This window comes from Taudactylus pleione, unplaced genomic scaffold (genome assembly GCF_031769625.1).
Source record: "Taudactylus pleione unplaced genomic scaffold, aTauple2 ptg000646l, whole genome shotgun sequence".
NCBI lineage: Eukaryota > Metazoa > Chordata > Amphibia > Anura > Myobatrachidae > Taudactylus > Taudactylus pleione.
This window is the reverse complement of record NW_028285048.1, coordinates 422,335-441,867: the sequence shown is the minus strand read 5'-3', so window position 1 is coordinate 441,867 and position 19,533 is coordinate 422,335. Positions and strand designations below refer to the sequence as shown.

General features: G+C 42.3%; 1 protein-coding gene across 3 annotated transcripts in view; it reads left to right on the top strand.

Annotated features, from left to right (window-relative positions):
• LOC148478898 (uncharacterized) overlaps nt 1–19,533 on the top strand; it is a 219,021-nt gene that overhangs the window by 53,670 nt on the left and 145,818 nt on the right. For all 3 annotated transcript variants that reach the window (XM_088455229.1, XM_088455230.1, XM_088455228.1), the window contains exon 11: nt 6,289–6,390. In XM_088455229.1, coding sequence (XP_088311355.1) covers nt 6,289–6,390 — 102 coding nt within the window. The remainder of the gene's footprint in view (nt 1–6,288; nt 6,391–19,533) is intronic.

Here is a 19,533-nt window from a genome sequence, read left to right as displayed (position 1 = left end):
CTTGTATAACTGCTACTTGTACTGTTCTAACCCCCAAGTCTGTTACTTGTATAACTGCTACTTGTACTGCTCCATACCCCAGGTCTGTTACTTGTATAACTGCTGCTTGTACTGCTCCATCCCCCCAGGTCTGTTACTTGTATTACTGCTACTTGTACTGCTCCATACCCCAGGTCTGTTACTTGTATAACTGCTACTTGTACTGCTCCACCCCCCGAGGTCTGTTACTTGTATAACTGCTACTTATACTGTTCTAACCCCCAGGTCTGTTACTTGTATAACTGCTACTTGTACTGTTCTAACCCCCGAGGTCTGTTACTTGTATAACTGCTACTTGTACTGCTCCACCCCCCGAGGTCTGTTACTTGTATAACTGCTACTTGTACTGTTCTAACCCCCAAGTCTATTACTTGTATAACTGCTACTTGTACTGCTCCATACCCCAGGTCTGTTACTTGTATAACTGCTGCTTGTACTGCTCCATCCCCCCAGGTCTGTTACTTGTATTACTGCTACTTGTACTGCTCCACCCCCCGAGGTCTATTACTTGTATAACTGCTACTTATACTGTTTAACCCCCAGGTCTGTTACTTATATAACTGCTACTTGTACTGTTCTAACCCCCAGGTCTATTACTTGTATAACTGCTACTTGTACTGCTCCATACCCCAGGTCTGTTACTTGTATAACTGCTGCTTGTACTGCTCCATACCCCAGGTCTGTTACTTGTATAACTGCTACTTGTACTGCTCCATCCCCCCAGGTCTGTTACTTGTATAACTGCTGCTTGTACTGCTCCATACCCCAGGTCTGTTACTTGTATAACTGCTACTTGTACTGCTCCATCCCCCGAGGTCTGTTACTTGTATTACTGCTACTTGTACTGCTCCACCGCCCCAGGTCTATTACTTGTATTACTGCTGCTTGTACTGCTCCACCCCCCGAGGTCTGTTACTTGTACTGTTCCATACCCCAGGTCTGTTACTTGTATAACTGCTACTTGTACTGCTCCACCCCCCGAGGTCTGTTACTTGTATAACTGCTACTTGTACTGTTCTAACCCCCAGGTCTGTTACTTGTATTACTGCTGCTTGTACTGCTCCACCCCCCGAGGTCTGTTACTTGTACTGCTCCACCCCCCGAGGTCTGTTACTTGTATAACTGCTACTTGTACTGCTCCACCCCCCGAGGTCTGTTACTTGTATTACTGCTACTTGTAATGTTCTAACCCCCGAGGTCTGTTACTTGTATAACTGCTACTTGTACTGTTCTAACCCCCAGGTCTGTTACTTGTATAACTGCTACTTGTACTGCTCCATACCCCAGGTCTGTTACTTGTATAACTGCTGCTTGTACTGCTCCATACCCCAGGTCTGTTACTTGTATAACTGCTACTTGTATTGCTCTATCCCCCGAGGTCTGTTACTTGTATAACTGCTACTTGTACTGTTCTAACCCCCAGGTCTGTTACTTGTATAACTGCTACTTGTACTGCTCCATACCCCAGGTCTGTTACTTGTATAACTGCTGCTTGTACTGCTCCATCCCCCCAGGTCTGTTACTTGTATAACTGCTACTTGTACTGCTCCACCCCCCCAGGTCTGTTACTTGTATAACTGCTGCTTGTACTGCTCCATACCCCAGGTCTGTTACTTGTATAACTGCTACTTGTATTGCTCCACCGCCCCAGGTCTATTACTTGTATAACTGCTACTTGTACTGCTCCATACCCCAGGTCTGTTACTTGTATAACTGCTGCTTGTACTGCTCCATACCCCAGGTCTGTTACTTGTATAACTGCTACTTGTACTGCTCTATCCCCCCAGGTCTGTTACTTGTAGAACTGCTACTTGTTCTGTTCTAACCCCCAGGTCTGTTACTTGTATAACTGCTACTTGTACTGTTCTAACCCCCAGGTCTGTTACTTGTATAACTGCTACTTGTACTGCTCCATACCCCAGGTCTGTTACTTGTATAACTGCTGCTTGTACTGCTCCATCCCCCCAGGTCTGTTACTTGTATTACTGCTACTTGTACTGTTCCACCCCCGAGGTCTGTTACTTGTATAACTGCTACTTGTACTGTTCTAACCCCCAGGTCTGTTAATTGTATAACTGCTACTTGTACTGCTCCATACCCCAGGTCTGTTACTTGTATAACTGCTACTTGTACTGCTCCATACCCCAGGTCTGTTACTTGTATAACTGCTGCTTGTACTGCTCCATCCCCCAGGTCTGTTACTTGTATAACTGCTACTTGTACTGCTCCATACCCCAGGTCTGTTACTTGTATAACTGCTGCTTGTACTGCTCCGTCCCCCCAGGTCTGTTACTTGTATAACTGCTACTTGTACTGCTCCACCCCCCGAGGTCTGTTACTTGTATAACTGCTACTTATACTGTTCTAACCCCCAGGTCTGTTACTTGTATAACTGCTACTTGTACTGTTCTAACCCCCAGGTCTGTTACTTGTATAACTGCTACTTGTATTGCTCCACCGCCCCAGGTCTATTACTTGTATAACTGCTACTTGTACTGCTCCATACCCCAGGTCTGTTACTTGTATAACTGCTGCTTGTACTGCTTCATACCCCAGGTCTGTTACTTGTATAACTGCTACCTGTACAGCTCCATCCCCCCAGGTCTATTACTTGTATAACTGCTGCTTGCACTGCTCAACCCCCGAGGTCTGTTACTTGTATTACTGCTACTTGTACTGCTCCACCCCACCAGGTCTGTTACTTGTATAACTGCTACTTATACTGTTCTAACTGCCAGGTCTGTTACTTGTATAACTGCTGCTTGTACTGCTCCACCCCCCGAGGTCTGTTACTTGTACTGCTCCATACCCCAGGTCTGTTACTTGTATAACTGCTACTTGTACTGTTCTAACCCCCCAGGTCTGTTACTTGTATTACTGCTACCTGTACAGCTCCATCCCCCCAGGTCTATTACTTGTATAACTGCTGCTTGTACTGCTCCACCCCCACGAGGTCTGTTACTTGTATAACTGCTGCTTGTACTGCTCCACCCCCCGAGGTCTGTTACTTGTATAACTGCTGCTTGTACTGCTCCACCCCCCGAGGTCTGTTACTTGTACTGCTCCATACCCCAGGTCTGTTACTTGTATAACTGCTACTTGTACTGTTCTAACCCCCGAGGTCTGTTACTTGTATAACTGCTACTTGTACTGTTCTAACCCCCAGGTCTGTTACTTGTATAACTGCTACTTGTACTGCTCCATACCCCAGGTCTGTTACTTGTATAACTGCTGCTTGTACTGCTCCATCCCCCCAGGTCTGTTACTTGTATTACTGCTACTTGTACTGCTCCACCCCCCGAGGTCTGTTACTTGTATAACTGCTACTTATACTGTTCTAACCCCCAGGTCTGTTACTTGTATAACTGCTACTTGTACTGTTCTAACCCCCAGGTCTGTTACTTGTATAACTGCTACTTATATTGCTCCACCGCCCCAGGTCTATTACTTGTATAACTGCTACTTGTACTGCTCCATACCCCAGGTCTGTTACTTGTATAACTGCTACTTGTACTGCTCCACCCCCCGAGGTCTGTTACTTGTAGAACTGCTACTTGTACTGTTCTAACCCCCAGGTCTGTTACTTGTATAACTGCTGCTTCTACTGCTCCATCCCCCCAGGTCTGTTACTTGTATAACTGCTACTTGTACTGCTCCACCCCCCGAGGTCTGTTACTTGTATAACTGCTACTTGTAATGTTCTAACCCCCAAGTCTGTTACTTGTATAACTGCTACTTGTACTGCTCCATACCCCAGGTCTGTTACTTGTATAACTGCTGCTTGTACTGCTCCATCCCCCCTGGTCTGTTACTTGTATTACTGCTACTTGTACTGCTCCACCCCCCGAGGTCTGTTACTTGTATAACTGCTACTTATACTGTTCTAACCCCCCAGGTCTGTTACTTGTATAACTGCTACTTGTACTGTTCTAACCCCCAGGTCTGTTACTTGTATGACTGCTGCTTGTATTGCTCCACCGCCCCAGGTCTATTACTTGTATAACTGCTACTTGTACTGCTCCATACCCCAGGTCTGTTACTTGTATAACTGCTGCTTGTACTGCTCCATACCCCAGGTCTGTTACTTGTATAACTGCTACCTGTACAGCTCCATCCCCCCAGGTCTGTTACTTGTATTACTGCTACTTGTACTGCTCCACCGCCCCAGGTCTATTACTTGTATAACTGCTGCTTGCACTGCTCCACCCCCGTGGTCTGTTACTTGTATAACTGCTACTTGTACTGCTCCACCCCACCAGGTCTGTTACTTGTATAACTGCTACTTATACTGTTCTAACTGCTAGGTCTGTTACTTGTATAACTGCTGCTTGTACTGCTCCACCCCCCGAGGTCTGTTACTTGTACTGCTCCATACCCCAGGTCTGTTACTTGTATAACTGCTACTTGTACTGTTCTAACCCCCAGGTCTGTTACTTGTATAACTGCTACTTGTACTGTTCTAACCCCCAGGTCTGTTACTTGTATAACTGCTACCTGTACAGCTCCATCCCCCCAGGTCTGTTACTTGTATTACTGCTACTTGTACTGCTCCACCCCCCGAGGTCTGTTACTTGTATTACTGCTGCTTGTACTGCTCCACCCCCTGAGGTCTGTTACTTGTACTGCTCCATACCCCAGGTCTGTTACTTGTATAACTGCTACTTGTACTGCTCCACCCCCCGAGGTCGGTTACTTGTATAACTGCTACTTATACTGTTCTAACTGCCAGGTCTGTTACTTGTATTACTGCTACTTGTACTGCTCCACCGCCCCAGGTCTATTACTTGTATAACTGCTGCTTGCACTGCTCCACCCCCGAGGTCTGTTACTTGTATAACTGCTACTTGTACTGCTCCACCCCACCAGGTCTGTTACTTGTATAACTGCTACTTATACTGTTCTAACCCCCAGGTCTGTTACTTGTATAACTGCTACTTGTACTGCTCCACCCCCTGAGGTCTGTTACTTGTATAACTGCTACTTGTACTGCTCCACCCCCCGAGGTCTGTTACTTGTGTAACTGCTACTTGTACTGCTCCATACCCCCAGGTCTGTTACTTGTATAACTGCTACTTGTACTGCTCCATCCCCCCAGGTCTGTTACTTGTATAACTGCTACTTGTACTGCTCCACCACCCCAGGACTATTACTTGTATAACTGCTACTTGTACTGCTCCACCCCCCGAGGTCTGTTACTTGTGTAACTGCTACTTGTACTGCTCCATCCCCCCAGGTCTGTTACTTGTATAACTGCTGCTTGTACTGTTCTAACCCCCAGGTCTGTTACTTGTATAACTGCTGCTTGTACTGTTCTAACCCCCAGGTCTGTTACTTGTATAACTGCTGCTTGTACTGCTCCATCCCCCAGGTCTGTTACTTGTATAACTGCTACATGTACTGCTCCCCCCCAGGTCTGTTACTTGTATAACTGCTGCTTGTACTGTTCTAACCCCCCATGCCTGTTACTTGTACTGCTCCATCCCCCCAGGTCTGTTACTTGTATAACTGCTGCTTGTACTGTTCTAACCCCCAGGTCTGTTACTTGTATAACTGCTACTTGTACTGCTCCACCCCCCCAGGTCTGTTACTTGTATAACTGCTGCTTGTACTGCTCCACCCCCCAGGTCTGTTACTTGTATAACTGCAACTTGTACAGCTCCACCCCCCCAGTTCTGTTACTTGTATAACTGCTACTTGTACTGCTCCACCCCCCCAGGTCTGTTACTTGTATAACTGCTACTTGTACTGCTCCACCCCCCCAGGTCTGTTACTTCTATAACTGATACTTGTACTGCTCTAACCCCCAGGTCTGTTACTTGTATAACTGCTACTTGTACTGCTCCACCCCCCGAGGTCTGTTACTTGTATAACTGCTACTTGTACTTCTCCATCCCCCAGGTCTGTTACTTGTATAACTGCTTCTTATACTGCTCTAACTCCCCAGGTCTGTTACTTGTATAACTGCTACTTGTACTGCTCCATACCCCAGGTCTGTTACTTGTATAACTGCTGCTTGTACTGCTCCATCCCCCCAGGTCTGTTACTTGTATAACTGCTACTTGTACTGCTCCACCCCCCAGGTCTGTTACTTGTATAACTGCTACTTGTACTGCTCCACCCCCCAGGTCTGTTACTTGTATAACTGCTACTTGTACTGCTGACCCCCCTTCGTTCCCCCAATCCCGATTACTGGTGAGAGAGATGATATTATGTAGGTGTAGGACACTGACCGAGCTCTTTGTTCCGCAGACAGAGATGTTCCTGAGCAGACTGGCTGAGATCTCTGAAGAACTCTTACTCCTGAATCAGCAGAGGGAAAGTATAGAGCGATGCGAGGATTTGTCCATGGAGGTAATGTCTGTGTGTCATCGCCCTGCCTGGGGTATTTAGGGTGTAGGAAGCGCAGGGGGGATTACCACAGGATACTGTGATGTGAGGAAGGGGCGAGAAGCGTAACTATGGGCCTGAGTCAGCTGCTGCATGTTACCAGAGTCGCTACTGCAACAATATGCAAATGCACACCCCGGCGCATGGCTGACATCAGCAAGTGCGGAGACGCCCATTTTCTAGCAACTGCGGTAATGCTGCCGGCGATTCTTTACACTCCAACATCAACATTTGCACCAGCACTATGGCCCCTTTGGCAGCTATCACTCACACGCTCGCGACACTCTCATAACGCCCCTGAGATGGATACACTCACCCCTGGCCACCCCCAGTCACTGCCGAGGACGCCCGTCACTATGTCACCCCATTTCTGATACCATCTGTCCCGATCACCGCAGCTTCTTTCTGGGCACACTCTGTAACGTACGCGCCACAGGGGTGATCAGAGCTTATTGTGCAGTTATAGATAACACAGGTCTGCGAAATTTAAGGTATTGAAATCTATTTTAATAATACTTTTATATTCTTAATTATACTCCTGTGTACAGTACATCAAGAAATAGTATATTCAAAAAAATTACCACATGACATTTACCTACAGTATAAGGTGGTTACTTACATTTTTAAGAAAAAACAAGGTTTATTTGTTTTTGCCATTTATTGTGAAATATGAAGAAGTGTAGATGATATCACTGTGTTTTTGTCTTAATTACATAATAAAATAAAAATAAAAGCAAACAATAATAGAAACAAAACCATAATTATTTAAAAAATCGTTTAATATCTTGTTTTTTTTGTCTTCAAACTTCGTTTTGTCACTTTTGACTTATAAGCGTTGTCTGCGTCGTCTCTGTGTATCATCCAGCAGTAGTCAGCCATCATGCTGCCGTCCCAATCACCCTGGTATCTCCTTTCTACATCTTTAACGTCTTGGTGGAACCGTTCACCCTGTTCTTCACTGTAGTCTCCGAGATTATTCGGGAAATGCTCAATATGGGAATTCAAGAATTGCACCTTTATACTCATATTGCAGCCAAGGTTTCTGTAACTATTAACCTCTGAACTGACGAATTCTTTTTCCAAAAACTGCTCCAAAATTGTCGGTTTCTTTTATTATTGAATTAGGTCAAGAACATAACTTTAAACTTATCCATGACTATTTTATTTGAAATTTTTTTTTTTTAAACCACAGTATACCATAAAAATAGCGATTTTTATGTTATACTGTAGTGATGGGCATTGACATCTGTACCATCGATAGTTCAACCATCGTTAGAAGCCATCAGTTGTTTAGCGATTGGTCGAGGAGATCTGTGTAGACCACAACTGCCGATGTTTCCTAAACATCGATTGAGGGTTGCCATATATGGTGTAACATTGATGCCCACCAGCAATGGCAAACTACTTGTTTTCAGTCAGACCATCGATGGTTTGTATATATACACACACACACACACAGTATATATGTACACACATATATATATCTGCTGTTGCTTACACACATGTGTATATATGTGTGTGTGTATATATATATATATATATATATATATATGTGTATGTATATATATATATATATGTGTGTATATGTATATATATATATATATATATATGTGTGTGTGTATGTATATATGTGTATATGTATATATATATATATATATATATATATATATATATATATATATACACACACACATACATACATACACATGCGCCTAATTAGCCGTGTGTGTTTCGTTTATTCTGGAGTGCTGCCGTGTGGATTACACCCACATATATATATATACACATAATACATTTTTATATATATAAATTGTCTGGCCCATTATAAAAATGGGCGTTATGGGGGATGAAGAGGAGGGGCGGCCGATGCCGGAGGGTGTGGCCGGATATCTAGAACAGCGGCGGCTCCAAGAGCCGCCGCTGCTGTCTCTACATGGCCAGTGATCACTACCGGAGTCGCAGCGGGAGGGTGTCCCGCTGGCGGCCCAGACACATAGCACAGCGGCGGCTACCAGAGCCGCCGCTGCTGCTTCTACACAGTGATCACGCTGATCACTGTGTGTTCCTGGAGCCGCAGTGGGAGGGTGTTCCGCTGGCGGCTCCGATACATAGCAGCAGTGGCGGCTACCAGAGCCGCCGCTGCTGCTTCTCACTGAAGGAGGTGGGGCCGGCCGGAATGCCCAATCACTGCTGGCCACAGTGATCGGGTCACAGCAGCAGCCGGGGCTACATGAGCCCTGGCTGCTTCCACTATTGAAGTGGTGCCGGGAGGTGGGTGCCGATTGTGCCCGATCACTGTGGCCAGCAGTGATCGGGAAACACAGGAGGGGGAGCCACGGGTGTAGGGGGACCAGAAGGTCCCTCTGATATAGGCGGCAGTGGGAAGATTAGCTTCCCCTAGCCGCCTAGTGGCCAGTTCTGACTGGTCGTATCAGGGAAAGACCATCCTGGTGTGGTCGTATCTGATACGACCGTGCCAGGCAAGTGGTTAAGCATTTCCCTGAAAGTTTCTTTATAGTTCCTTGACATTGGATCCTTGACATTGCCTAAAAATGTTGAAATCACTTATACTGTATGAGTGGTGTGTACTGTATATGTACTGTGTGTGTGTACTGTATATGTACTGTGTGTGTGTACTGTATATGTACTGTGTGTGTACTGTATATGTACTGTGTGTGTATGTGTGCTGTATATGTACTGTGTGTGTATGTGTGCTGTATATGTACTGTGTGTGTGTACTGTATATGTAGTGTGTGTGTATGTACTGTATATGTACTGTGTGTGTACTGTATATGTACTGTGTGTGTATGTACTGTGTGTGTATGTACTGTGTGTGTACTGTATATGTACTGTGTGTGTGTATGTACTGTATATGTACTGTGTGTGTGTACTGTATATGTACTGTGTGTGTATGTGTGCTGTATATGTAGTGTGTGTGTACTGTATATGTAGTGTGTGTGTACTGTGTGTGTGTGTGTACTGTATATGTACTGTGTGTGTACTGTATATGTACTGTGTATGTACTGTATATGTACTGTGTGTGTACTGTATATGTACTGTGTGTACTGTATATACTGTATATGTACTGTGTGTGTGTGTACTGTATATGTACTGTGTGTGTATGTACTGTATATGTACTGTGTGTGTACTGTATATGTTCTGTGTGTGTGTGTACTGTATATGTACTGTGTGTGTACTGTGTGTACTGTATATGTACTGTGTGTGTGTACTGTATATGTACTGTGTGTGTGTGTACTGTATATGTAGTGTGTGTGTACTGTGTGTACTGTATATGTACTGTGTGTGTGTACTGTATATGTACTGTGTGTACTGTATATGTACTGTGTGTGTGTATGTACTGTATATGTACTGTGTGTGTGTGTACTGTATATGTACTGTGTGTGTACTGTATATGTTCTGTGTGTGTGTGTACTGTATATGTACTGTGTGTGTACTGTGTGTACTGTATATGTACTGTGTGTGTGTACTGTATATGTACTGTGTGTGTGTGTGTACTGTATATGTACTGTGTGTGTACTGTGTGTACTGTATATGTACTGTGTGTGTGTACTGTATATGTACTGTGTGTACTGTATATGTACTGTGTGTGTATGTACTGTATATGTACTGTGTGTGTGTGTACTGTATATGTACTGTGTGTGTGTGTACTGTATATGTACTGTGTGTGTGTGTGTACTGTATATGTACTGTGTGTGTACTGTATATGTTCTGTGTGTGTGTGTACTGTATATGTACTGTGTGTGTACTGTGTGTACTGTATATGTACTGTGTGTGTGTACTGTATATGTACTGTGTGTGTGTGTGTACTGTATATGTAGTGTGTGTGTGTACTGTATATGTACTGTGTGTGTGTACTGTATATGTACTGTGTGTGTGTACTGTATATGTACTGTGTGTGTGTGTGTACTGTATATGTACTGTGTGTGTGTGTACTGTATATGTACTGTGTGTGTGTGTACTGTATATGTACTGTGTGTGTGTACTGTATATGTACTGTGTGTGTGTGTATTATATATGTACTGTGTGTGTACTGTATATGTACTGTGTGTGTGTACTGTATATGTACTGTGTGTGTGTACTGTATATGTACTGTGTGTGTGTGTGTGTACTGTATATGTACTGTGTGTGTGTGTGTACTGTATATGTACTGTGTGTGTGTGTACTGTATATGTACTGTGTGTGTGTGTACTGTATATGTACTGTGTGTGTACTGTATATGTACTGTGTGTGTGTGTACTGTATATGTACTGTGTGTGTGTGTACTGTATATGTACTGTGTGTGTACTGTATATGTACTGTGTGTGTACTGTATATGTACTGTGTGTATGTACTGTGTGTGTGTGTACTGTATATGTACTGTGTGTGTGTGTACTGTATATGTACTGTGTGTGTGTGTACTGTATATGTACTGTGTGTGTGTGTGTACTGTATATGTACTGTGTGTGTACTGTATATGTACTGTGTGTGTGTGTGTACTGTATATGTACTGTGTGTGTATGTATTGTATATGTACTGTGTGTGTGTGTGTACTGTGTGTGTGGTGGTAGACAGGGGTTAAAATGAGCCGGCATAGGGCAAAAATGTGTTACATCTGTTGTATTTGGTTCCCCCTTTGCTAGCTCACCCTGTAGTTGTTGTGTGTGTACAATGTTCCTTTAGACAGTATGGGGTTTAGGCCCTTTGTAAATTTCAGCTCCAGACCCATGTGGACCTTAATCTGGCACAGGGCAGGGGAAGTTTTATGACGAGAACTAAATTGCAATGATCTATACTGCTAACTGAATTCATTTAAGACCATGTTTTATACTATATGTAGGCAGAACACATTTATTACTTTAAAGAATATGAAAAAAATTGACATTCATAACTACATAAATAAATGTGATAGGCAAAATCAGGAGTCATTTTCGTGTTCAGAAGCCAAAAATTCATGAGCATCACATAAATTAGTTAAAAAAGTTTTTTCATCGCTGACCTGTGTAATAACTGAACTATGTGACCTTCGCCATGGACTGTATTACCTTGTTATTAATGCTGTGTTCTGCCGATGTGGGATCTATGCTCAGAACGGCGCTGCGGACACTTGTGGCACCTTTATAAATAATAATAATGACAATATCAGGCTCTCTCCATACCTTACCCTATAGTGCATATCACAGGACTCCCCCGACTGTTTCCTATATAAGGTATAATAATAATAATAATAATAATAATAATAATGACAGTATCAGGCTCTCTCCATACATTACCCTATAGTGCACATCACAGGATTCCCCCAGCTGTTTCCTATATAAGGTATAATAATAATAATAATGACAGTATCAGGCTCTCTCCATACCTTACCCTATAGTGCACATCACAGGATTCCCCCGGCTGTTTCCTATATAAAGTATAATAATAATAATGACAGTATCAGGCTCTCTCCATACCTTACCCTATAGTGCACATCACAGGACTCCCCCCGCTGTTTCCTATATAAGGTATAATAATAAAAATAATAATAATAATGACAGTATCAGGCTCTCTCCATACCTTACCCTATAGTGCACATCACAGGATTCCCCCCGCTGTTTCCTATATAAGGTATAATAATAATAATGACAGTATCAGGCTCTCTCCATACCTTACCCTATAGTGCACATCACAGGACTCCCCCGACTGTTTCCTATATAAGGTATAATAATAATAATGACAGTATCAGGCTCTCTCCATACCTTACCCTATAGTGCACATCACAGGATTCCCCCGGCTGTTTCCTATATAAGGTATAATAATAATAATAATGACAGTATCAGGCTCTCTCCATACCTTACCCTTTAGTGCACATCACAGGACTCCCCCGGCTGTTTCCTATATAAGGTATAATAATAATAATGACAGTATCAGGCTCTCTCCATACCTTACCCTATAGTGCACATCACAGGACTCCCCTGGCTGTTTCCTATATAAGGTATAATAATAATAATGACAGTATCAGGCTCTCTCCATACCTTACCCTATAGTGCACATCACAGGACTCCCCCGGCTGTTTCCTATATAAGGTATAATAATAATAATAATGACAGTATCAGGCTCTCTCCATACCTTACCCTATAGTGCACATCACAGGATTCCCCCGGCTGTTTCCTATATAAGGTATAATAATAATAATGACAGTATCAGGCTCTCTCCATATCTTACCCTATAGTGCACATCACAGGACTCCCCCGGCTGTTTCCTATATAAGGTATAATAATAATGACAGTATCAGGCTCTCTCCATACCTTACCCTATAGTGCACATCACAGGACTCCCCCGGCTGTTTCCTATATAAGGTATAATAATAATAATGACAGTATCAGGCTCTCTCCATACCTTACCCTATAGTGCACATCACAGGACTCCCCCGACTGTTTCCTATATAAGGTATAATAATAATAATGACAGTATCAGGCTCTCTCCATACCTTACCCTATAGTGCACATCACAGGACTCCCCCGGCTGTTTCCTATATAAGGTATAATAATAATAATGACAGTATCAGGCTCTCTCCATACCTTACCCTATAGTGCACATCACAGGACTCCCCCGGCTGTTTCCTATATAAGGTATAATAATAATAATGACAGTATCAGGCTCTCTCCATACCTTACCCTATAGTGCACATCACAGGACTCCCCCGGCTGTTTCCTATATAAGGTATAATAATAATAATAATAATGACAGTATCAGGGTCTCTCCATACCTTACCCTATAGTGCACATCACAGGACTCCCCCCGCTGTTTCCTATATAAGGTATAATAATAATTACAGTATCAGGCTCTCTCCATACCTTACCCTATAGTGCACATTACAGGATTCCCCCGGCTGTTTCCTATATAAGGTATAATAATAATAATGACAGTTTCAGGCTCTCTCCATACCTTACCCTATAGTGCACATCACAGGACTCCCCCGGCTGTTTCCTATATAAGGTATAATAATAATAATAATGACAGTATCAGGCTCTCTCCATATCTTACCCTATAGTGCACATCACAGGACTCCCCTGGCTGTTTCCTATATAAGGTATAATAATAATAATAATAATGATAGTATCAGGCTCTCTCCATACCTTACCCTATAGTGCACATCACAGGACTCCCCCGGCTGTTTCCTATATAAGGAATAATAATAATAATGATAGTATCAGGCTCTCTCCATACCTTACCCTATAGTGCACATCACAGGACTCCCCCGGCTGTTTCCTATATAAGGTATAATAATAATAATGACAGTTTCAGGCTCTCTCCATACCTTACCCTATAGTGCACATCACAGGACTCCCCCGGCTGTTTCCTATATAAGGTATAATAATAATAATAATGACAGTATCAGGCTCTCTCCATATCTTACCCTATAGTGCACATCACAGGACTCCCCTGGCTGTTTCCTATATAAGGTATAATAATAATAATAATAATAATGATAGTATCAGGCTCTCTCCATACCTTACCCTATAGTGCACATCACAGGACTCCCCCGGCTGTTTCCTATATAAGGAATAATAATAATAATGATAGTATCAGGCTCTCTCCATACCTTACCCTATAGTGCACATCACAGGATTCCCCCGGCTGTTTCCTATATAAGGTATATTAATAATAATGATAATATCAGGCTCTCTTCATACCTTACCCTATAGTGCACATCACAGGACTCCCCCGGCTGTTTCCTATATGAGGTATAATAATGACAGTATCAGGCTCTCTCCATACCTTACCCTATAGTGCACATCACAGGACTCCCCCGGCTGTTTCCTATATGAGGTATAATAATAATAATAATGACAGTATCAGGCTCTCTCCATACCTTACCCTATAGTGCACATCACAGGACTCCCCCGGCTGTTTCCTATATAAGGTATAATAATAATAATGACAGTATCAGGCTCTCTCCATACCTTACCCTATAGTGCACATCACAGGACTCCCCCGGCTGTTTCCTATATAAGGTATAATAATAATAACAATAATAATAATAATGACAGTATCAGGCTCTCTCCATACCTTACCCTATAGTGCACATCACAGGACTCCCCCGGCTGTTTCCTATATAAGGTATAATAATAATAATAATAATAATGTCAGTATCAGGCTCTCTCCATATCTTACCCTATAGTGCACATCACAGGACTCCCCCGGCTGTTTCCTATATAAGGTATAATAATAATAATGACAGTATCAGGCTCTCTCCATACCTTACCCTATAGTGCACATCACAGGACTCCCCCGGCTGTTTCCTATATAAGGTATAATAATAATAATGACAGTATCAGGCTCTCTCCATATCTTACCCTATAGTGCACATCACAGGACTCCCCCAGCTGTTTCTTATATAAGGTATAATAATAATAATAATAATAATAATGACAGTATCAGGCTCTCTCCATACCTTACCCTATAGTGCACATCACAGGACTCCCCCGGCTGTTTCCTATATAAGATATAATAATAATAATAATAATGACAGTATCAGGCTCTCTCCATACCTTACCCTATAGTGCACATCACAGGACTCCCCCGGCTGTTTCCTATATGAGGTATAATAATAATAATGACAGTATCAGGCTCTCTCCATACCTTACCCTATAGTGCACATCACAGGACTCCCCCGGCTGTTTCCTATATAAGGTATAATAATAATAATAATGACAGTATCAGGATCTCTCCATACCTTACCCTATAGTGCACATCACAGGACTCCCCCAGCTGTGTCCTATATAAGGTATAATAATAATAATGACAGTATCAGGCTCTCTCCATACCTTACCCTATAGTGCACATCACAGGACTCCCCCGGCTGTTTCCTATATAAGGTATAATAATAATAATGACAGTATCAGGCTCTCTCCATACCTTACCCTATAGTGCACATCACAGGACTCCCCCGGCTGTTTCCTATATAAGGTATAATAATAATGACAGTATCAGGCTCTCTCCATACCTTACCCTATAGTGCACATCACAGGACTCCCCCGGCTGTTTCCTATATAAGGTATAATAATAATAAGAAGGACAGTATCAGGCTCTCTCCATACCTTACCCTATAGTGCACATCACAGGACTCCCCCGGCTGTTTCCTATATAAGGTATAATAATAATGACAGTATCAGGCTCTCTCCATACCTTACCCTATAGTGCACATCACAGGACTCCCCTGGCTGTTTCCTATATAAGGTATAATAATAATAATAAGGACAGTATCAGGCTCTCTCCATACCTTACCCTATAGTGCACATCACAGGATTCCCCCGGCTGTTTCCTATATAAGGTGTAATAATAATGACAGTATCAGGCTCTCTCCATACCTTACCCTATAGTGCACATCACAGGACTCCCCTGGCTGTTTCCTATATAAAGTATAATAATAATAATGATAGTATCAGGCTCTCTCCATATCTTACCCTATAGTGCACATCACAGGACTCCCCCGGCTGTTTCTTATATAAGGTATAATAATAATTATAATAATAATAATAATGACAGTATCAGGCTCTCTCCATACCTTACCCTATAGTGCACATCACAGGACTCCCCCGGCTGTTTCCTATATGAGGTATAATAATAATAATGACAGTATCAGGCTCTCTCCATACCTTACCCTATAGTGCACATCACAGGACTCCCCCGGCTGTTTCCTATATAAGGTATAATAATAATAATAATAATAATAATAATAATAATGACAGTATCAGGCTCTCTCCATACCTTACCCTATAGTGCACATCACAGGACTCCCCCGGCTGTTTCCTATATAATGTATAATAATAATAATGACAGTATCAGGCTCTCTCCATACATTACCCTATAGTGCACATCACAGGACTCCCCCGGCTGTTTCCTATATAAGGTATAAATAATAATAATAATGACAGTATCAGGCTCTCTCCATACCTTACCCTATAGTGCACATCACAGGACTCCCCCGGCTGTTTCCTATATAAGGTATAATAATAATAATGACAGTATCAGGCTCTCTCCATACCTTACCCTTTAGTGCACATCACAGGACTCCCCCGGCTGTTTCCTATATAAGGTATAATAATAATAATAATAATGACAGTATCAGGCTCTCTCCATATCTTACCCTATAGTGCACATCACAGGACTCATCCGGCTGTTTCCTATATAAGGTATAATAATAATGATAGTATCAGGCTCTCTCCATACCTTACCCTATAGTGCACATCACAGGACTCCCCCGGCTGTTTCCTATATGAGGTATAATAATAATAATAATAATAATGACAGTATCAGGCTCTCTCCTTACCTTACCCTATAGTACACATCACAGGACTCCCCCGGCTGTTTCCTATATAAGGTATAATAATAATAATAATAATGACAGTATCAGGCTCTCTCCATATCTTACCCTATAGTGCACATCACAGGACTCATCCGGCTGTTTCCTATATAAGGTATAATAATAATGATAGTATCAGGCTCTCTCCATACCTTACCCTATAGTGCACATCACAGGACTCCCCCGGCTGTTTCCTATATGAGGTATAATAATAATAATAATAATAATGACAGTATCAGGCTCTCTCCTTACCTTACCCTATAGTACACATCACAGGACTCCCCCGGCTGTTTCCTATATAAGGTATAATAATAATAATAATGACAGTATCAGGCTCTCTCCATACCTTACCCTATAGTGCACATCACAGGATTCCCCCGGCTGTTTCCTATATAAGGTATAATAATAATAATAATAATGACAGTATCAGGCTCTCTCCATACCTTACCCTATAGTGCACATCACAGGACTCCCCCGGCTGTTTCCTATATAAGGTATAATAATAATAATAATAATGACAGTATCAGGCTCTCTCCATACCTTACCCTATAGTGCACATCACAGGACTCCCCCGGCTTTTTCCTATATAAGGTATAATAATAATAATGACAGTATCAGGCTCTCTCCATACCTTATCCTATAGTGCACATCACAGGACTCATCTGGCTGTTTCCTATATAAGGTATAATAATAATAATAATGATAGTATCAGGCTCACTCCATACCTTACCCTATAGTGCACATCACAGGACTCCCCCGGCTGTTTCCTATATAAGGTATAATAATAATAATGACAGTATCAGGCTCTCTCCATACCTTACCCTATAGTGCACATCACAGGACTCCCCCGGCTGTTTCCTATATAAGGTATAATAATAATAATAATAATGACAGTATCAGGCTCTCTCCATACCTTACCCTATAGTGCACATCACAGGACTCATCTGGCTGTTTCCTATATAAGGTATAATAATAATAATAATAATGATAGTATCAGGCTCTCTCCATATCTTACCCTATAGCGCACATCACAGGATTCCCCCGGCTGTTTCCTATATAAGGTATAATAATAATAATGACAGTATCAGGGTCTCTCCATACCTTACCCTATAGTGCACATCACAGGACTCCCCCGACTGTTTCCTATATAAGGTATAATAATAATAATAATAATAATAATGACAGTATCAGGCTCTCTCCATACCTTACCCTATAGTGCACATCACAGGACTCCCCCGGCTGTTTCCTATATAAGGTATAATAATAATAATGACAGTATCAGGCTCTCTCCATACCTTACCCTATAGTGCACATCACAGGACTCCCCCGGCTGTTTCCTATATAAGGTATAATAAAATAATAATGACAGTATCAGGCTCTCTCCATACCTTACCCTATAGTGCACATCACAGGACTCCCCCGGCTGTTTCCTATATAAGGTATAATAATAATAATAATGACAGTATCAGGCTCTCTCCATACCTTACCCTATAGTGCACATCACAGGACTCCCCCGGCTGTTTCCTATATAAGGTATAATAAGAATAATGATAGTATCAGGCTCTCTCCATACCTTACCCTATAGTGCACATCACAGGACTCCCCCAGCTGTCTCCTATATGAGGTATAATAATAATAATGACAGTATCAGGCTCTCTCCATACCTTACCCTATAGTGCACATCACAGGATTCCCCCGGCTGTTTCCTATATAATGTATAATAATAATAATGACAGTATCAGGCTCTCTCCATACCTTACCCTATAGTGCACATCACAGGACTCCCCCGGCTGTTTCCTATATAAGGTATAATAATAATAATAATAATGACAGTATCAGGCTCTCTCCATACCTTACCCTATAGTGCACATCACAGGACTCCCCCGGCTGTTTCCTATATAAGGTATAATAATAATAATAATGACAGTATCAGGCTCTCTCCATACCTTACCCTATAGTGCACATCACAGGATTCCCCCGGCTGTTTCCTATATAAGGTATAATAATAATAATGACAGTATCAGGCTCTCTCCATACCTTACCCTATAGTGCACATCACAGGATTCCCCCGGCTGTTTCCTATATAAGGTATAATAATAATAATGACAGTATCAGGCTCTCTCCATACCTTACCCTATCGTGCACATCACAGGACTCCCCCGGCTGTTTCCTATATAAAGTATAATAATAATAATGATAGTATCAGGCTCTCTCCATACCTTACCCTATAGTGCACATCACAGGACTCCCCCGGCTGTTTCCTATATAAGGTATAATAATAATAATAATAATGACAGTATCAGGCTCTCTCCATACCTTACCCTATAGTGCACATCACAGGACTCCCCCGGCTGTTTCCTATATAAAGTATAATAATAATAATGATAGTATCAGGCTCTCTCCATACCTTACCCTATAGTGCACATCACAGGACTCCCCCGGCTATGGAGAGAGCCTGATACTGTCATTATTATTATTATACCTTATATAGGAAACAGCCGGGGGAGTCCTGTGATGTGCACTATAGGGTAAGATATGGAGAGAGCCTGATACTGTCATTATTATTATTATTATTATACCTTATATAGGAAACAGCCGGGGGAGTCCTGTGATGTGCACTATAGGGTAAGGTATGGAGAGAGCCTATCACAGGACTCCCCCGGCTGTTTCCTATATAAGGTATAATAATAATGATGACAGTATCAGGCTCTCTCCATACCTTACCCTATAGTGCACATCACAGGACTCCCACGGCTGTTTCC